The sequence below is a fragment of the Podospora bellae-mahoneyi genome, chromosome 7, assembly GCF_035222275.1.
Source record: "Podospora bellae-mahoneyi strain CBS 112042 chromosome 7, whole genome shotgun sequence".
NCBI lineage: Eukaryota > Fungi > Ascomycota > Sordariomycetes > Sordariales > Podosporaceae > Podospora > Podospora bellae-mahoneyi.
Window position 1 is genome coordinate 1,954,709 of NC_085886.1, and position 19,569 is coordinate 1,974,277.

The window sequence follows — 19,569 nt, forward strand, 5'->3', positions numbered from 1 at the left end:
TCTCCCACGTGTTGTTGAGAGATGAGATGAGCAGAGGGTGAGGGCCGAGGTTGTTGGACTTGTATGTTGTGCGTGGAAATAAGCGAAAGTGTGGAGGGTCGTCGCAAACGTTTCCTCGTTTTCATCTCAATATCGCTTCCCTTTCACGAGACATTGTTTCGCCTTGTGGAATGCTTTGACAGCAAAAGGGCAAGCAAACAAGACGTCACCGGCTGAGAATTATCAACACATACACACACACTATTAAGAGGAAAATTCCAGGGATTCTATTTTGACCAAGGGAAACAAAAAAGCCCAGGCCACCTTTCATCCAACTCCCCCGAAGCCGCGAAACATTAACTCATCATGCTAAGCGACGACAACCCTGTTTCGTCCTCCCCACAACCTCCCAGGTCTGGCCAGACTGTTCATCCTATCCTTCCTGCTCAACAAGCAGCAGCCGTGCCAGAAGCCCGCGCCTTACGAGGATCATCTGCTGGCAGTAGCCAGGATAATGGATACGGCTCTCCACGCCAGGAGCTTAAGCGGCGCGCGACGGTAACACCAAATCCACCACCACCACCATCACCACCAGCATCGGCGCACCAGCAGCAGTCCTCGCCCTTTAGCTTTATCGCGCCGAAGCCATCTCTTCCGCCCTTCTCGGAATATCACAGCGGGTATTCTGATGCCGACCTCGAAGAATCCTCCTCCACCTGTCTATCACCGTCACCCTTTGGGCCACCACATAATAAACATCTACACCGCCGGCAGCAGTCATTCCCCAACTTGTTCCCCCTGGCACTGTGGAACCAAAGCCGGACCCCTTCCCCGACGAGGAAGAAGACGCACCATCAACGATTTCCGTCTGAACAAATGCCATACACAGGAGAAGGGAGGATACGCCAAAGGGCGGAAAGCCCACAATCAGGCCTGGCAGGGTGGTTAAGTGGAACAGCAGCAGGGTCAGCTCTGGGGATGACCCCGAACAGCAGCATTGATGACCGGACCAACAACAACGACTCCAGCACCACCCCGACAACGGGTGGCAGTGATAAAAAACAAATTTCTGAAGCCCCTGACACGATGACACCCACCCGTCCCCCCCCTAAACGATCATCGATCCCACCACCTCCCACCCCAAAAACAGCCATCACCACTCCCGCAGGAGGAGGAGGAGGAGGAGGGACTATGACATCGCGGTTCATGTCGGCTTTTACATCCCGCTTCACAGCCCCAACCACACCGACAACCTCGACAGTGGAAGCCGCTGACGAGCTGTTGACGCTCAACATTGAAACCGCCTTGTTTCCCCCTTCCTCCACCCCAGGAAACGAAACATTCTCCCCGGCCGCCTTTAAAAACTTTCAAGCCAACGCTATCGGGTTGCTGACTAAATACCAAACCGCCTACAAATCCCAATCAGGCACAATCCACAACCTACGTCAGGAACACTCCGCCCAGAAAGACGAGCTGGAAGAGGCGGAAACAAGGGCGAAGCACCTGAAATTTCAACTGGAAAACATGGCCAAGGAGCTGGCGGAGCAGCAGCACAAGGTTCGGGCATTAACTGAAGAACTCCAGCACGAAAGGGAGAGGAGTAAAGCCCCCTCTGTGGTATTATCTGAAGATCTCGGTGTTGACCAAATCCGGCATCATAAGCGCCGCAGCGGCGAGAGCTGGTCAGTGGATGATGATGAGGAGGTGGAGAGCGCGGAGAGTGAAAGTGTGTTTAGCAGTAGGTGTAGGAGCCCGGTGCCGGAGACGCCTGTACAGGGGGGGTTTCCCGGGGGGAATAGTAAGTTGGCCACGCCAACGACTAGCAGCACGACGCCGAGACAACAGACGCAGCAGCCGAAGCCGGTGACGATGAATGCCTTTCAAAAGATTTTTAGGGGGGTGGTGGCGGCCGGGGAGGAAGGGGGGTGTAGGAACTGCAAGGGGCAGGATGCGAGTGTGGCTTGGGATACGGTTGGCTTGCTGAGGGATGAGAATAGACAGCTCAAGACACGGGTGGGGGAGCTGGAGGGGGTGGTGGAGGGGGCATTGGATTTGGTTAATGGGATTGGCATGTGAGGGTGTCTCGTCTCATCTCGTCGTTGTCTGTGGATTTTAGAGGGCGTTTTTTCGGGGGGAGGGCATATCGTGCATTTTAGATTGAGGATACGGGTAGCGGAATATTTTGGGATGGAGTTAGGGGGGGATATGTAGGTGTTGGGGGTTTTGATCTTTCTTCTTTTTGTGAGGAAAGGTTGTGTGGACCTGCTCATTCAGGGTGTGAGACAAGTAAACTTCCTCATCAAGCCAACCAACCTCTAAATTACAACCATGGGTTTCTGTGACACGTTCGTTGATATAGTGATGTCAGGCTGTGTGTATCTCCCTCCAGGAAACCTCCTCTTGTTCTCTTTACACCGTCACTAACCTCTTCTCGAGACGTAGGCAGTTACCTGGAATTCACATCTCGCACTGACAATCGCACAAATGAACAGACTTCGCCAACTCTCTCATAATGCGTTTGGTAGCCGCTCAAAACTCAAATAGCTACTCTGCAGACTAAAAAATACATTCGCTACCTTACTCGCTGTCCCGATATTGCTTTTTCGAATCGAAAACACACCTCCCGATGTTTCAACCCCCACAAAACTCCCTTTTTGTTTCCCGGCCCTCAACCCAACCCCAAAACAATCCACAACTGCGAAAAACATCCCCGAAGAGAAGGAGTTCGAGGCGGAGAGCCCCTCGAAATCATCTACGTAACTCCGTGCGCATAAAACAGCACATTAATCAAGAGCAGCAGACCCACCACCTGTCATCGTTGATTCCGCAGTAGAACCAGCAGCAGTTGTCCCCTCCGTAGCAGTCCCACCACCCCCCACCTGAGAAGCAGAACCTTGACCATCATTATCTCCCCCCTAAAGCCGCTTCCTCCTGCTCTCCCCGCTGCTTATTGCTCAAAACACCTTGTCGCCCCCCACACACACACACCTCCAGGAGCAGGAGCATCAGCCTGCCTCCTCCGGTCACCGATTACGCCCCCGGCCGGAGCTAGACGTGAAGGAGGACAACCAGTCGGTCTAGGAGGAATATATTCTGGTTCAACAGGTGTACTCTGCACAGCAGGGGTGAATCCGGGGGGGTAAGGCTGTTGTCCAAAAATTGCAGCATTGTTCGCGGCGGTAGTAGTCGATGGAATATTTTGCTGAGATGTTGGGGGGTTGTATGCGGGAGTACCAGGATTAAATGCGGGGGTAGAAGGATATGAGGCGGTAGAAGGATATGAGGTGGCAGAAGGAGAAGATACAGGAACAGTAGCCCCCGGAAAGCACGGTTGTCCAGGGGTTGCAGTACCTCGCGCGGGAACAGCAGCCCATTGAGGATCGATTTGAGATGGATTAAGCTGACATCCTATTCCAGCGTATGCTCTCGTCAGATTCGGCCGACCAGCGACACCACCACCACGACCATGAGGTACAGTAATAGTACCCCCTGGAAAGTGCCCTTGTCCAGGGTTTGGGCGAGCTTGCGCGGTGCGAGCCTCAAAATGAGCAACGAGCTCATCGACCTCACCAAATTGGTGGGCAAAGACTTGTCCTCCTCTAATTCTTCAGCGCCGTAGTGCCGGTATGTATTCATTTGATTTGGCCGACCAGGACCACCACCACCTCGACCATCTCCCTGAACAGGAGCAGGAGTAGGAGCAGGAGTAGGAGCAGGAGCAGGAAAAGGGTTATCCTTCACAGGCCAAGGTCGATCTGGAGGCAGTCCACCACCTCGAAGACGAAGTTCAGCGCTATCGCTCTAGACAGCAGAGCCTCCCGTGTCAGCAGATATATCATCATGATCCGTCATAATCGGTACAGTGACACAAGTGGAAAAGGCATCGCGTGAAAGAGAAGAAAAAACGCCATCCGTATGAACATTAATAGACTTGACATTGTCGCTCGAATCGATATCCACCTCGTTCTCGACTGCTTTTTCGTTGTCGTCGACTGGATCCACGCTCGAGCTCTATCTAGCGCTGTTGGTATTTCCGCCGCCAAAAGCAAACGCCCCAAACACTCCTCCTCCTCCTCCAGGTGTCATTGGACCCATGCCTCCACCCACGCTCTGGGCGGCATTTCCGCCAGAAGACCCGACAGCAGCATTGTTACTGTTTGACTGGTTGTTCACACCATTGGTTTGATGAGATGCTGGGGCCGGCGTGGTGTTGTTGACTAGTCCAACATTGTTTGTGTTGGGCGTGCTTGGGGTAGCACCATTCGCAGCGGAGCCATCGGCATTGTTGCTCTTGTTGGCCGTGGACTGCTGTTGCCCGCTGTTGAACTGCTGCGCACCGATGGAATAGTCTGGCACACCCAATCCCCACACTTTGCCCAGATGTTCTTCCGGAATGTGGCCGTTGAAGATGCGCTTTCGCAACTCAAAGAATACTCGCCCAGTGAGCAAGCTGTCCGACCCAGCCTGGTGGGCGCTGCCTACTCGCTTGATCTTGAGTGTCTCGGCAATGTGTTCGAGGCCGGCCTTCTGCTCGAACTTTGTCAGAATATCGACCACACCAGGGTCCCGGACTTCAAGCTGGCCGCTATTCTGAAGTTTGATGGCATGCTTCATCAGGTGCTTCACATCATACGTGGCAGGAAACCACCTTTTCATCTCCTCGTCAAAGTCGCCCTCGTCGCCGGGAAGGTTCTTGGGCATCAAGAGCTTGGTCAGGTAACCGAAGTCATATCCGCCGTGAAAGCTGATCCAATATACATCATCCTCAAGAACTAGGCCAGATGGTATCAAGAGCGCAGCGAACTTGAAAGGATCGATGCCGTCCTGCTCCATTCGCTTAAAATCGATACCGGCATGCTGGAGTGATTCAATCGAGGTCTCGTTGTACATGTCGTCCTCAAGAGAGAATTTGAAGTTGAATTGCCAGGCGAAAGGCAGTGGCGCTTGAGTGCCTGTCCTCCTAGGATTTGACCATTGGGACGATGGGTCTACGGAAGTTGGTTGTTCACCATCCTCGTTGAAAAGCGCGATTCCGATCTGAATAACGCTGAGCATATCGACGTTTGTCCGCAGGCATTGGTAATGGTAATCGCTTTTCCCCCTAAATCCGCCCATTGGCCTCGATACAACACCCGGAAATTCCGTGTCCTATCATGGCAGCGCCTTCAGTTAGCACAGGCTCAGAAGCACCTTCGGAGGGCCTTGGTCACCTACCATAGCCACATATTTATGTGTCTGTATCAGATCTCGCAGAATCTCAAACTCCTCCTCCAGATTGTGCTTCCACACCTCCCGTATCCTTCCCTTGTTCTGGGCCGCCCGCGTTGTGTGTTCCAAGGCATGGCTTTGTTGTGGAGTGTGTTGGGCAGGATGGAGAGCGGGGTGTTGGCCATGTTGTTGTGCCTGCAGGTGTTGCTGCTGCTGCTGCAGAACCTGTTGCTGTTGAGCTTGCGCCTGCTGCATTGCCCCGCTATGGAAGCCCATTCGTGCGGCATGGCTTGCGAGGCCGGTTTCGGCATTGAAGCCGCCAGCAGCGGCACCCATTCCACCGGCAAGGCCCATCAGGTTGCTGGTCGCTCCAAAAGGATTGCCAGCGGCAGACAGTTGGTTGAGATAAGCAGGGTTTCCACCCAGTGGCGGTGGGTGGCCCGAGGTTTGAGGTGCGTGTGTCTGATATTGCTGCTGATGGTACATGGTGTTCGGCCCGCCTTGAAAGCGGTTCATGTTGTTTGGGGGGGGCATCTTCACACTGGATCCAGGAGGCAGATCAGAGATGGAGAGATGTGGCAACGGTCGATCGTCGTTCTCCTTCTTCTTCGCCGACGATACTTGCCTCTCCTAACTCCTTGTAGAGAAAGAGGCGGCTGTCGGGAGTCGTAGCGCCGTGAGACCTGGGCAAGATTGTTGGTGATTAAGAAACTATTGGGATGTCAAGTCGCGATAACCGAGGGGGTCGTGATTCGGTTTTGGAGAGAGTGGTTGTTTGTTGAACATGAGAAGAAGAGTTCGACGTGGTTCGGCGGGGGTTGTCTGGGAAATAATCGAGCAAGTGGTTCGGAGGGCGACGTCGTGAGAGGTTGCTGTTTCTGCGCGCTTGGTCAAGACTGCTCCTTCCATCAGAGGCATCGCACACAGCACAACTGCTGCAAGTGCTGGGTGCACAGACCAACCAGCCTCCTCGTGCTCTCCTGTTCGCGCCTCCCGCATATGAATGACTAAGCAGTCTTGGCAGTTGCGACCTCAACTCAGTGACATGGACCGAACAGTGGTGATGCTTGGAAGCTCAGTGAGCGAGCTCCCCTTCTGACGAAGACGACGACGACGAAATTGTCAACCAACTGCCACCATGTATCCCACAAGGTACTGACCCCTCCAATTGTCCGATATCTTCTCGTTCTTGCATGGTTAACTTTTGTTTTACCGCACACAGAATACTCCGCTCCGCCCTCCCCCAGCTTGGGGACGAGAAGCCAAACATCACCGGCTTCTCCATGAAGAAGTTCCTCGCCAATACAAAGAAGCCCCGTTACGACCCCTGGGAGAGAAAGTGTGTTGCACCCGACGTCCATACCCCTCTGTTCCCAATCCATCGCTGACAACGTCACCGAAACAGTGAGGCTTGGCGATACACCGGCCGCTTCAGCCGATTCAACAGATACAGGAACGCCCTCCCCGGGTTCGGTACTGCCGTCGTCGCTTTCACAGCCTACTGCGTCTACGAGCAGCTCTTCTTGAAGAAGGATGAGCACCACCACGGCGAGGAGCACCACTGAGCGGTACACACGGGGGTTCAGGGGAAGCACGAGAGAAAGTGATGTACATAAGCTACGGGCGGAGATCAACTGGGGAAATGACAGAGAGAGATAGACAGACTCACTCAACTCAGTTGGAAGGAAGGGACGGGAAGGAGGGATCAATAGAGTTGATTAAATGGTCGTCAATCAGCTGCCGTCGGTTGCCGAGCATATATTACAATGACCTTCATTTGAGGATATTCTATTCACATGGCCAGAAATACCGATACCAGAATAATGACGACACCGGCACAACGCTTCTCGAAGTCCACACAAAACCCACCTGGCCCATAAATTACTCGCGTTGTCTTGTCATAAACACCAATTACACTCATCAAATTCTCCGCAATGTAAACAAGCACCATGCTCTCCAAAGAGCAACTACTAACCCAGAAATCCTAAGCCAAAACCGTGCCTCCAATCTTTGGCTTCTACTGTACTTCCAAATACACCGCTGCTGTTGTCCCAGAAAAGGCCTCCCTCGTCCTCACAGTTCCGTGGTACCTGAAACATTACACTCTTTCACCCTTAAAAACAAATCCTGCTCCAAAACGCCATGATGATGCTAATAACTCGGAAACGACACGACAGATTATCCGCAACTTGGCAGCCCTCAGATATCAAGTGATGAAAACCTTCTTCAACTCATCCTCCCTAAACTTCTCTCCCGTTACCAGGTCCTTGACCTCTCCCGCGGCTAGCCGTGACTTTTCCGCATATTCGTCGAGCTGCGCCTTGCCATACACCCTCCCGTTTGGCAGCAGCATCAAGTCATGTTCCAGCAAATGACTCTTGCTGTGATGGGCATATGGTACGTTACGAGCCAGGGCGTTGAGCTCAGTCGAGCAGATTGGGCAGACGCTCGTTTGTAGACTTGCCGTGCCATGACTTCGTGATTCTTGCTCCTCGCCTTGCCCCGGACCCGGCGTAGCTGACTTGTGTGATTTGTGCCCTTGGTGGCTCTGGTTCTGTTGGCTGCTGTGGCAAGCTGGCGTTTTGAGGGCTGAAAGGCCAGACGACAAAGCAATGTGCAAAAGCGGAAACTGAGGAAGGCCGAGCAGCTTAAGGTGGGCGTCGGTGAACAAATCGGCAAGCTTTTTCCATCGGGCTGAGCTGTAGAGAGAGGCATAGGGTTCGTGAGGCGTGTCAGCGCGGTAAGCTAATAAGCCAGCGATGTGGCTGACCTCTGTTGGGTAGGTCTTGCTAAAGGGCATAATGTGCTTCTTGGCATGGTTAATAGCCTCCAGCTTAGGGCAAGAGCTGCGGTTGAGTTCGATGTATTGTTGGCAACGTAGCTCAAACTCGAGCTTCGACTGCATCTTGCGAAGCTCTTTCTTGTTTTCGTTGCACCAAACGAGTGCCTCCTGCACACTGCCGTTCTCGAGAGACTGCCGGATCTTGCTCATGGCAACAAATGTATCGATGTCGACTAGCCCGAGCATGTGTCTCTCCTCGGCAAGGGCGTTGGCGGACTTGTTGTAGCCGTGTCGAAGCATGTAGTCGACTACCAAGCGGTCAAGACGCTGACGTGACCAGGCTTCGTATTTGACATCTTCGACGGTGTGCACGTCGGATAGCTCTCGAAGGTGTGCGACCCTGGCGGTCGACTGGCGGTACAAGCGATTTTCCTCTTCGGCATAGGTGCTCAGCTTCCTCTTGAGACCGCGCATTCTAGCCAGCATCTGGTCAAGGTTGTTGACGACATCTTGTTTGGATGCTTTTTGGTTGATGGAGTTGGTGGCGGTCTCTTTGAGCAGATCCTTGACAGCATTCGTATCCCACTCGATATGATAGTGCGCCGATCGGATATTCTTGCGTAGTAGCTCGTATGGAAGTCGGAGGAGGGGTTGGTCCTAGACGTACAACCTTTGTCAGCTGGGCCATCAAGGTTTGATGGGCCGTTTGGCAGGAAGATGGACCAGAGGGAAGAGAGCCGGCGATGACGTCGTCTTACCAGGAGGAGGTGGTTGTCGTGGTTAATCTTGGAGGCGCCGTGATCGGCCATGGTCTTGTTTGCTTTCCACGTGCCTCTCCGGGTATGTGGATATGATGAAGTTGCTGGAAGAGTTGGCAATGGAAATGTGGTTGTGCTTGTCACGAGCAGGTCGGGAGTTTGGTGTTCGTTGACGGGCTGGGACCGATAAAGACCGATAGGGACATGCCCCACTCATGCGGAGGTATCGCGAGGGGCAAATCGGATTGCTGCCCGTGCGGCAATCAACCCCCGCACAGCAAGCATCTTGATGGATTCACCCGCCTGCATATCTGTATGTGGATATTGATATATCGATGCACGGCGCTGGCTCCCAGTCGAAGGCGGGATGGGACTGTAGATGCCTGGGCCGTTTTTTGGCATTCCACTACAGCCAACCATTTGGTATGACATGCTCGGCGTTTCTACTCCTCAGTTTTCAGCGGGAGAGTGCATTCAGGTTGACGGCCAGGCGGAACTCCCGGCCTGGCTAGCCAACTGTTTGGATTCTTACGACCGAAGTTTGTCAGAACGGTGCCCTTGGCGCCTCGTGACGCAAACATCACCCCTCCAAGCCATCAAATCATGTGTCGACCTGTCTCACTTCGCTACCTCCCTCCCGAGCAGTCAGGAGGTCGTTGCGTAGGATCTGTTGGTTGGAGGGGGTGGAGGGCGTTTTTGCTACACAGCTCTTCCAGCCTTGTCGAGATACAGACAATCTATGTATGCTGCACATCTGCATGAATATCTGCCGAGCCTTTGTGACCAAAGGAGGCTGGCGGTCCAAGTATCCTCGAGGGCCGAAGGAAGCTGTCAGATGCAGTACCTAGTGGTGTGGTGCAGTATTCACTGTGTAAGTGGTAGGTCAACAGGGGTCGGGCAACACGTGCTTGGATGTGGCAGTGTTGCGATCATGGTTTTGATTCCGAACAAGAAGGTTGTCAGTCCTGGTGAACTCGAGGGGCAGCCCACCATCATCCAAACTGGGAGGGAATTATACAACACGAAACAACAAACGGCTGCTTGTCGACGATAGGTAGGCAACCCCGCACCTCACTGGTTGCCTTGGTAGCCTTGTCCGTTCTGTTCTGCAGCTCCATCAGTGTGTGTGCGTGTCTGGTGTACACGTGCAAATTAGAAACATCAAGGTGGGGGGTCGAAGGATTCTAAAAGAAGGTGGTGGGTGGGAAGTCACGAAGCTACGGCCAGGTGCTAATCGAGGGGTTGAATCTCGGTCGGGAGTAGGAAATGGGTGTGGGTGGTGATCCGTGCACGCGTCGCGCCCGCCGGCTCTCGAAAACCCTCCACCCCCCGGAGCTGAATGTTCACGTGGTTTCGTCTTCTGTCCCCCATCTCCCATCAAGTCCTCGACGAGGAAATATCAACGCCCTCGCACTCCCAGTCGACAGAAATAACTATTCTCCTTGCTGGTACGATCTTGTTGATTTCCATTTCCTTCGTTGTATATCGACTTTCTGCGTCGACTGTGGATCCGAGACTGACTATTCGCAGTCTCTCGTCACGGTCACGTTTTCGGGCACGTTCTCCCAACCTTCATCAGGTGACCTCGACTTAGAACCTGGCAAACCCGACCGGTAAGGAGGCATTTCATCTCTTCAAGGGACAATCCAATATCAAGAATACCAAAACGACTCGCCTTTGCTCGAGATCCTCCTGCCACTGCCGCAGCACCTGCCCGCAACCCCTTACAATTTGCAGCATGCGCAAACGCTGGCGCAATGCCCATCTCTCCTTGTTCCTATCCAACAGTCAAGTGGCCGGACAAGGCAGGCTCCAGTATCTACCTGCGCTGGGCAGCCCCTAGTTTCTGTAGACACCAATAACATCCTTCAACGATGAATAGGGAGCCTTGCATCAAGCTGCCCTTGGCAACAAGGCCTCGAAGCCAGCTCTGGAGGTTGCGCACTTGCGCCATCCGAGGAGGCTGGGTTCTTTCACTCATAAGACGACCCTCCAAGCAAGTGCTTGTTGCTTCGCTGATACCCCCAACCAAGAACCACACCGACCAACTATCTTGGGACTTCACCTGGCTCCCCTCATCAGCCTAGCTTCTCTTCATTGCCTCTTGCACAATCATATTTGCCGATGTGACTCCTCAACCTGAACCTGGTTTGGCCACTAATATGATACCAGGACTAAGCCATCCTGCAAGTTCCCGTTATGGCCGCGACAGTAGGAATCGAGCAACAACACACTGATCTCAGCGAGATCACTACTTCTCCTGGTCACAAGCGGAAGCGGAATACCGAGTCGATATCTCCAGACTCGCGCCGTAACAAACGACCAGCACCGCCTGCCACCATGAATGTCACCGACTCGGAGGCCCAGGCCTTCCTCGAGAACACGGCGGTGAGCATCGCCCAAGCCGCACACGACCAGGTCAATGTGGATGACTTCAGTGTGCTCGCTCAAGCGACTGCAGATCATGCCGAAGAGCCCGGCGATGCCAACAATGCTACTAGCACTGCTGCTGCCGCTCTGAACATGTACCCTTCTTTGCATGTTCCGCAACCCACGGAAGAAACCTTTGTCAACCAGCAGACTTCGGAACCTCAGCATGACGAGAATGCCTACAACATGTCCGGCCCCCACCCGGATGGCCTTCCCGCTATGCCACGCGCGGTAAACATGCACCCACAGTTGCAGAACGGTGTCCAGCAGGTGCAGCAAGTACAACAGGTTCAACAGGTTCCGCAGGAGCAGCGCTACACTCCTGCCTCCAACCCCAAGCCGGCCGTCGGATCAGAAGAATGGCACAAGATGCGTAAGGACAATCATAAAGAAGGTTGGTTATTGTTATTTTTTTTATGGTGGATGTGTGGAAGTTGCGGGTGTTGACGCTTGTTTAGTGGAACGTCGCCGTCGTGAGACGATCAACGAGGGCATCAACGAGCTGGCCAAGATTGTGCCCGGATGCGAAAAGAATAAGGGCTCTATCCTTCAACGGGCAGTCTCATTCATCACCCAGCTCAAAGAGAACGAAACTCAAAACATTGAGAAATGGACTCTGGAGAAGCTGCTCACAGAACAGGCCATCGCCGAGCTCAGCCAGTCGAACGATAAGCTCAAGTTTGAACTCGACCGCGCCCTTCGGGAACTGGAATTATGGAAGAGCGTAGCACAAAATGCCGGTCTCAAGATCCCACAGAATGACGAACGCAACGCCAGCAGTTAGGAGCAGACTGGCGACAATCCCACTCTGGACGGAGACTATCAGCTCTCCACGAGGGCGGATCCCGGCTTTCTTCATGACTGAATAAAACCTCGGTCAAACTTTGTTATATGATTTTTGAGGGTATACCCTGGTGTCCCAACACCCTTTTTTTCTCTTTAGTGGCATTGTATGGATAAGGCTTTCTTTCTTCACTTTCTTGTTTTATGCGCTTCATCATTGCGTTAGGGGACATGTTTACCGCGCGTTGGAGCTGGAGTGGTTCTAGTCAACCCGCTGGCAGGCAGTGGACATATCAGGGGGTTGGTAATTACATGGCGTTGAGGGCCGGTCGTTGTTGTTGGTGCTGTGAGCAGCGGAATGTACTGCTTTGGGGGGGGGCAAAGACCCCATACACTGTATTTGAGGTTGTTGGTAATATCGGAATGAGTCTTGATTTTTCAGAAGCCGGTGTGGGTGTACAGGTTGCATTCCAAGCTGTGAATGAATGGTGGTTTGCGTCGGAAAGTCTCAGTCTGGCAAACCGAGCACCAGGAGAAGAGGGACGGCATTCGTCGGCGTTTGATTTGGTTGTTGAAGTTTGGGTGTGTGTGGCAAAGCTGCAGTGTGTTTTCGTTAGTATCAGATCATTTGGATCCATGTGTCTTATAGCAACTGGTCTCAAAAAGACGTAAGATGGCCGTGAGTGTGCAGGTGACCCGAGCTCTGGACCGCCCCTGAAGGTGTGGGGTGAGGAGGGGTGAGGGGCGGGCTGCACCCCGCTGCGGTGTAAGTGGTCTAAGGCGTGCTGGGCAAGATGCTTATCACCATCCAGCTTGGTAGAATTAGGAAGCTGCGTCATCTTTCGGCGGGTACAGAACCGGCCATGCTGTCCACAGCTCTCCACGGAGTGGTTGGATACGACGGCATGGAGATGTCGGATCCACGGGGAGGTCCCGATGTCGCAGTCCGGACGGCTGTTTGAGCTCGCAACAGCAAGATATCGTAACTGCATGGTTATCTGGAGGGGCATCACAGATAGGTGATGGCCGGAATCTGTGTACAGAGTAGGGAAATATATGAGCACTACAATTATAAAGAGGAACGCCCAATGACTAACAAACAACCGAACGTGTTCCTTCTTTGATACTTTATTAGGAATTATACTGACGTAAGGGCCCGTTGCTGAGACGGATCGACCCAAGAGCTTCCCCACTCCTTCCCAAAGCTCTCTCTCCTCTCTCCTTAAGACTAACACTCCAAATCTCCAACTTTTGTTAGTTCCCTTTCAGATCCTGGACCGGATTCGACCAGATATAAGCCGGTGATATCCTTTTATATTTTCGGAAGGGACCTTGTTTGTGGCGTTCCTTCCTTTCTCCCGTCTGCACCTCTCGACATCAGGAGGGTGGGAGTCGCAGCTTTCTTGCATACTCAATAATATCGCACTTACATCCAGGGAGGGTGACATTGAGTTTCTCATCGTCATTGAGAGAAATCATATAAAAGGTCACCATCATGATGGCATCCAGAGCCCTGAGGGGGCGCAGCTCTCTTCTGCGGTCTGTTCCGTCTTCCGCTACCAGAGCTGCTGTTCCTCTCGAGGCCCGTCGGCGGTTCTCTTGCTCTACCCGCAAGATGTCCTCTTTCTACTCATCATGGGAGCCTGAGGGTCCCTCGGTCAAGACTGAGATCCCCGGCCCCAAGGCCAAAGCCGAGATTGCTGAGCTCAACGAGGTGTTTGACACCCGCAGCTTGAACATGCTGACGGACTACTACAAGAGCGCGGGTAACTACATTGCCGACCCAGATGGAAACATCTTGCTGGATGTGTAAGTCATCTCTCCCCCTATCTCCCAACCCAATTCTAACCCGGGCATTCAGCTACGCTCAAATCGCCTCCATCCCTGTAGGCTACAACAACCCCTCCCTCATCAAAGCAGCCCAATCCCCCCAAATGATCCAAGGCCTCATCAACCGCCCCGCCCTAGGCAACTTCCCCCCTCACGACTGGGCCGACGTGCTCAAAGCAGGCATCTTGAAAGTAGCCCCCAAAGGTCTCAACCAAGTCTTCACCGCCATGGCAGGCTCCGACGCGAACGAGACCGCCTACAAGGCAGCGTTCATGTACCGCCGCCAGCAAGAGCGCGGCGGCGCCCACGTCGAGTTCACAGAGGAGGAGGTCTCTTCCGCCATGCTGAACCAATCTCCCGGCGCCTCGCAGAACCTCTCCATCTTGTCCTTCAAGACCGGTTTCCACGGCAGATTGTTTGGGTCCCTCTCCACAACGAGATCAAAACCAATCCACAAGCTCGACATACCCGCCTTTGACTGGCCGCAGGCGACGTTTCCCAAGTTGAAGTACCCGCTTGATCAGCACGTCAAGGAGAATGAGGCGGCGGAGAAGGCCGCGCTAGAGGAGGTGGAGCACCTGATCAAGAACTACCACATCCCCCCTTGCGCGGTGGTGGTTGAGCCGATCCAGTCTGAAGGAGGGGATAACCACGCCTCACCTGCGTTTTTCCGCGGTTTGAGGGAGATTACCAAGAGAAACAATGTTTTGCTGATTGTGGACGAAGTCCAGACTGGCGTGGGAGCAACGGGCAAGTTTTGGGCGCACGAACACTGGGATTTGCCGACGCCTCCGGATATGGTTACCTTTAGCAAGAAGGCGCAGACGGCGGGGTATTACTTCGGGAATCCGGAGCTGAGGCCGAACAAGCCGTATAGGCAGTTTAATACTTGGATGGGGGATCCGGCGAGGGCGTTGCTTTTCAAGGGGATCATTGAGGAGATTGAAAAGTTTGGGCTGGTGGAGCGGACGGCAAAGGTGGGGGAGTATCTTTATGGGAAGCTGGAGCAGTTGGGGGAGAAGTATCCGGGGCAGGTGGAGAATCTGAGGGGGAAGGGGATGGGGACGTTTATTGCGTTTGATAGCCCGAAGAGGGATGAGTTTTTGAAGAGGGCGAAGGGGGAGGGGGTGAATATTGGGGGGAGCGGGGAGCGGGCGGTGAGGTTGAGGCCGATGTTGGTGTTTGAGGAGAAGCATGCTGATCAGTTGGTTGAGGCGCTGGAGAGGGTGATTAAGAGTCTGCAGTAGACGGGAAGGAAGGGGGTTGAGGGTATATCAGAACTCAGCAGGCGAGATGAATCAACCATACCATGGTTTTTTGAGGATTCCGTTTGACGACGTGAAGATATTTCTTGATATCGAAGTAAATAACTCGATGATGCAGAATGTACAATGAAACCCCAATACCTGGCGATGTATTCGGGCCAAGTAACCCCTGAACATTTCATTCCCAAATGCAAACTTTCCATTTGTGCTGTGTTGTGTGTAGAAACATTTTGAAAAAAATGAGATAACGTCCCCTTCTCTCTCTCTCTCTCATATCTTCTTCACTTCTCTCCTGTGAATAAAACAAACCAAAACAGTTGCACCAACCCAACCAACTACCAACCTCAACCCCGACCCAACACACAAAAACGCCCCCGGAATGTGTGTGTGAATTTCAATTGAGTATCATGCAGTAGTACACCAAAACAAGAAGCAGAGAAAGAAAAAAGAGGTATCATCCGTGAAGAAAAAGGAAGAAAAAAGTGTTAAAAACACAAACGCAGAAAAGAAAAAGTCTAATACCAGAAAAAAAACAAAAAGCAATCGCAATTTTTGCCCTTCCCATGTCCCAGTGTAACAGAAAACCACCACCACCCAGTCCATCCTACCCCATTTTCGGTTTCTTGTTGTTTCCTGTAAAATCGATTCCACCCGAGAGAGCTAATGCAAATGGCGAGAATGGAAAAACAAAAACAAAACAAACAAGGTAATTATGTAATGTTGTTGTTGTATGCCTGGTTCCTTCCTTCCTCCTTGGTTGCCCTGATGTGAAAATAAAATATTATGTACCCATAACCCAGCACTTTTTGTGATCTGAGCCACCCGCCCCCCTTCCCAATCTCACAATATTTGTGAGATTGGGCGACCCTCCACTTCCTGTTTGTGGCTTCCATGCGACTTCCCCTAGCCTAAGGTATCCGATAGCCCCTCTACTAATCCGCCTTTTCCTTTGCGGAAAAGGCCTATGGAAACTCGCCTAGTGGCTCATGACCTCCTGTGCTCCCGTCTGTTCCCTATGCTCAGGCGGCTTATCATCATCACCACCAGCCTCCTCCATATCAACATCCATATGCTGTCCGTTCTTGTGGTTATTATTCTGAATATTCTCCTCCTCCATCCTCTGCGCCTCCTCGTTCTCCCTCCTCAGCTCCTCCTCCTGCTCCCGCATGGCCCGCTGCTCCTCACTAAGGGGCGTATCCACCGGCGGCGGCGGCGGCGGCGGAGGACTAGGTATCATGTCCCCATCCCCATCCTCCTCCTTGAGCCGCTTCACCGAAGGCGTCTCCGACATGTTATCATCCTGCGGTGACTGAGAAGCCTCCTCGCCTTCAACAACATCATCATCATCACCGTCGCGCTTCCTTTTGCGACCACCAACGGGGGAGCTAGGGGAGCTAGGTTGAGAAAGGGGTGTAATGTCGTCTTGGACCGGTGTCGGGGCAGAGCTGTCTCCCAGGTCATTTAACGAAGCCAAGGGCTTGTCCGAGTCGGTAGATTTGTTGTTGCCCTTGGCCTTTTGTTGTTCCTTATATTTGACAACGGCGCGGTCAAAAAAGTCACGGACGTACTTCTTGACCTTTTTCTCTTGTTTGGAGGAGATATGAGTGGGGTCCTCAACGCGGTTGTTCTTGTAATCGGAAGAGACTAGCTTCTTGTTGACTTCGCGGGCAAACTTCTTGAGGTCCTCCTTGGGGAGCTTGCCGTGGAATTTCTCGACCACGTACTTGACGTGAGGGAAAAGCTGGGGAAGATGTCAGACTGGGCAATCATTAGAAACACTGGCGAAAGAAACTTACGGTGTTCTCGTAGATCTTCATCTGTTTCTCGATTGAGAGAGAACGCCACTTCTCCTTCTTGGGTTCGGTGGTCGGGGTGCTAGACCGCTGGGGGGTATGTGTGGCCGAATGTCTTGGCGTGATCTCCTTAGTCAAGCTGTCAATGATATCCTGCACCGCCTTCTGGCCCTGCTGGGCTTTGGTCGAAGTTTTGGGAGTGGAAACCGCCGGCGCGGTGGGTCGCTGCCACTGGACTTTGCCATTGACATCATAAAAGTAATACCGGCCTGTGTTGTCCGTGGTGACGTGCCAGCCCTCGGGCAGATTGCTGGGCAGCTTCCGTGGTGGACGTTGGCCATTGAAGAAACCGACGTTCCTTTGCGGTACCTTATTGCGCGGGCCCGTCGGAATGTTCAGGTTGGCCAGGGAGTTGTTGGCGTGCTTGTGAGGCTCGTCGCGATCCATGTTGCGACGCTCCTCAAATGGGTTTGAAGTCGCATGAGCTGCGGCATCCTTTTCCTTGCGAGGAATACGGTACGCTGTCGAGAGCTTACTCCATTCCTCGAGCAGTCTGTTGGCCTGGAAGGCGACCTCTTCATGAGTCGAAGTGGTCAGGGGCTGGATGGCTGCCTCGATGTTGGAGTCGGCGATCTTGTTCTTGGTGATGCGCGGCAGGTCGTAGAGGATATCGAGAACCTGCAGGACGACATTGGTGTCGTCTTTGTACGAGTTGAGTGTTGTTTTGAGAATCTGGTAGCCGTGCATCCTCACCACTCTATGGCGAAGCTGCTCGTCTTCTGTGGCCTGAAGGCGGGTAAGCAGCTTGACAGCAATCCACTTCTCCTTGCACTGCATCAGAGTGGCCATGACCTTGTTGACGCCATCTTCATCAAGGGATTTCGGCTGGAAGCTGTTGACATAGTCCTCGTCGTCTTCGGTGACCTTCTTCCTGCGAGGCTTCTTGGCAACGGTGGTGTCCCAGCTGTCGCCACTGTCCTCGATACCGAGGGCCTCAATCGTGGCAAGAGACAGTTTGGTCGCACGCTCTGTCTGCGTCTTGCCGCCGATGAAGCCGACGCAGTTTTGCTCACCGCAGTAACATGGCTGGGGGTCGGCGCCGTAGCGGTCGACATTGTAGTTGAACACAAGCTCCTCACCGGCGCGGATGGGGCGGCCGGCAAAAATGCCCATGCGCAGCTTCTCGCCCACCACCCACTTGTCGACATAACAGTTGGGATTACACGAATGGTTGCAGAACCGGCCCAGGTTGCCCTTCTTAGTGGCATCGACAAACTCGCTCTTGGTGAGCGACATGAAGTAAAAGTGCTTGATGCCCTCGCGGTCGTACTTGATCATCCGGTTCCGGAACGTCGGCTCATTGATGACCTCGCCAATGTACTCGAAAATGAAGTCGTTTGGCTGCAGGTTCCGGTTCGCCCGCAGGCCGAACCCCTTCTTGTCGGTCTTGATGACCGAAACATCGGCATACTGCTTGCGCTGAAACCGCTGGTTTTGACAGCCCGGCCCGCAGTTGCAGTCTCCATCTACGCACTCAATTTTGGTCGCGCGGTTGATGCAGTCGGAATCCTCACCACAAGCGTGGTTTTCATCATTTCCTGCGAGCAGAAAAAAAATTAGTGTGTTAGGGTGGTCGTTTTTTGGACATGTGGACGGCCACCATCTCGGGGAGAGAGAGAGAGACTAGCCCGATGGTGGAAAAACTTACGCCATTCTTCGGTACAGTCGCAATCCAGCGCGTCGTGATCCGACGAGCCCATATTCCTCGAGCCATAAAGACAGTCGTTGATGACCTGAAACGTGCTGCATGCTTGGGCTGTGACATCTGGCAGGTGGTCGAATAAGGTAGGTGGACTTCGAACGGGTTTCTGAGACGACTTGCGAGACAGCTTCGGGGCAGAGGCGTGATCTGGAGTCGCTGCAGTCTCTCCTGCAGACTTTGTGTCGTCGGGCGACATACTGGTGCCTCGCGAATCCATCTTGGAGTTGTTCGGGGAAGCCGAGTCGGTCGAATCCTCCTTTCGTAACCTAACGCCATTGACCCTCGGCCTTTCCTCAATCCTGCCTTCCAGCACCGGTCCTGAAGCGCGAGCGTCTTCCCCCATGGTGAATGAGTTGGTGCGCAAGAGGCGCCAGAGTTGCCGAGCGTAGGGAAGCCGCTAGAGTGGTTTGTGCTTGTTGTGGTTCAGGGCAAAGAAAGGCACGCGCAGCAATATGGGATGCAGGACGCGCTGAACAGCGGGTCAAAGTTGTGAAAGAGAAGAAAAAGCGTGCTGGAAAATGGTGGCGGAAAGTCGACAGCGAGGAGAGGAAAGCGTTTGGGAGAGTGGGCGAAGACAGACGGAGTGGGAGACGCAGCGAGAGTGGAAGAGAGAGAGAGAGTGTGTGAGTGAGAAGAGAGAGAGAGAAAGATAGAGAGAGAGAGAGCGCCAGGAGGGTCAAGGTCGAGACGTGAACTGACTGGAGGAAGCTATTTCTGCGGCCTGACTTTGCGAACATGGCAGCTCAAACCGTCGGGCGGGCTCACGGAAAAGATGACAATGGCTCTCAATCCAAGCAAGGGCCAATCCAACGGCTATCGCGCTCACTCACATCCACAACAAATGCATCACGTCGAGGAGGTAGTCAATTGACATGGCCGCGTTCAGCAAGACTTCAGTAAAAGATGCCCTCCTGCCCCCAGAGTGCCAAGCCGGCGACCTTGAAATGCCCCAGCCCATCTCAATCGGGGCGTCGACTTG

At 53.3% G+C, this 19,569-nt stretch overlaps 9 protein-coding genes across 9 annotated transcripts; 4 read left to right on the top strand and 5 right to left on the bottom strand.

Moving 5' to 3' along the window:
* Positions 1-345: 345 nt before the first annotated feature.
* QC761_707640 (uncharacterized protein) lies at positions 346-2,055 on the top strand (the record flags this gene model as incomplete). Its single annotated transcript, XM_062882313.1, has 1 exon — positions 346-2,055. The coding sequence occupies one exon, from the start codon at positions 346-348 to the stop codon at positions 2,053-2,055; it is 1,710 nt and encodes a 569-aa protein (XP_062728342.1).
* Positions 2,056-3,218: 1,163 nt separating this feature from the next.
* On the bottom strand, positions 3,219-3,353 carry QC761_0107490 (uncharacterized protein; the record flags this gene model as incomplete). Its single annotated transcript, XM_062873187.1, has 1 exon — positions 3,219-3,353. The coding sequence occupies one exon, from the start codon at positions 3,351-3,353 to the stop codon at positions 3,219-3,221; it is 135 nt and encodes a 44-aa protein (XP_062728343.1).
* A 55-nt stretch (positions 3,354-3,408) lies between these two features.
* QC761_0107500 (uncharacterized protein) lies at positions 3,409-3,615 on the bottom strand (the record flags this gene model as incomplete). Its single annotated transcript, XM_062873188.1, has 1 exon — positions 3,409-3,615. One exon carries the CDS (start codon positions 3,613-3,615, stop codon positions 3,409-3,411), a length of 207 nt encoding a protein of 68 aa, XP_062728344.1.
* A 375-nt stretch (positions 3,616-3,990) lies between these two features.
* On the bottom strand, positions 3,991-6,152 carry POP2 (CCR4-NOT core DEDD RNase subunit; the record flags this gene model as incomplete). The annotated part of the gene is made up of 2 exons (XM_062882314.1): positions 5,194-6,152; positions 3,991-5,127 (listed from the first exon to the last, which is right to left on the bottom strand). Exons 1-2 carry the CDS (start codon positions 5,719-5,721, stop codon positions 3,991-3,993), a joined length of 1,665 nt encoding a protein of 554 aa, XP_062728345.1. The 5' UTR covers positions 5,722-6,152.
* Positions 6,153-6,213: 61 nt separating this feature from the next.
* On the top strand, positions 6,214-6,933 carry QC761_707670 (uncharacterized protein). Its single transcript, XM_062882315.1, has 3 exons — positions 6,214-6,339; positions 6,410-6,526; positions 6,593-6,933. The coding sequence occupies exons 1-3, from the start codon at positions 6,326-6,328 to the stop codon at positions 6,750-6,752; spliced, it is 291 nt and encodes a 96-aa protein (XP_062728346.1). The 5' UTR covers positions 6,214-6,325; the 3' UTR covers positions 6,753-6,933.
* Positions 6,934-7,046: 113 nt separating this feature from the next.
* Positions 7,047-9,292, bottom strand: FYV10 (GID complex subunit containing RING finger motif). Its single transcript, XM_062882316.1, has 2 exons — positions 8,728-9,292; positions 7,047-8,626 (listed from the first exon to the last, which is right to left on the bottom strand). The coding sequence occupies exons 1-2, from the start codon at positions 8,776-8,778 to the stop codon at positions 7,394-7,396; spliced, it is 1,284 nt and encodes a 427-aa protein (XP_062728347.1). The 5' UTR covers positions 8,779-9,292; the 3' UTR covers positions 7,047-7,393.
* Positions 9,293-10,030: 738 nt separating this feature from the next.
* On the top strand, positions 10,031-11,941 carry CBF1 (basic helix-loop-helix protein; the record flags this gene model as incomplete). Its single annotated transcript, XM_062882317.1, has 2 exons — positions 10,031-11,551; positions 11,616-11,941. The coding sequence occupies exons 1-2, from the start codon at positions 10,927-10,929 to the stop codon at positions 11,939-11,941; spliced, it is 951 nt and encodes a 316-aa protein (XP_062728348.1). The 5' UTR covers positions 10,031-10,926.
* A 1,494-nt stretch (positions 11,942-13,435) lies between these two features.
* Positions 13,436-15,284, top strand: UGA1 (4-aminobutyrate transaminase; the record flags this gene model as incomplete). Its single annotated transcript, XM_062882318.1, has 2 exons — positions 13,436-13,749; positions 13,802-15,284. 2 exons carry the CDS (start codon positions 13,436-13,438, stop codon positions 15,015-15,017), a joined length of 1,530 nt encoding a protein of 509 aa, XP_062728349.1. The 3' UTR covers positions 15,018-15,284.
* Positions 15,285-16,011: 727 nt separating this feature from the next.
* SET2 (histone methyltransferase set2) lies at positions 16,012-18,933 on the bottom strand (the record flags this gene model as incomplete). Its single annotated transcript, XM_062882319.1, has 3 exons — positions 16,012-16,776; positions 16,832-18,426; positions 18,537-18,933. The coding sequence occupies 3 exons, from the start codon at positions 18,931-18,933 to the stop codon at positions 16,012-16,014; spliced, it is 2,757 nt and encodes a 918-aa protein (XP_062728350.1).
* Positions 18,934-19,569: the final 636 nt, after the last annotated feature.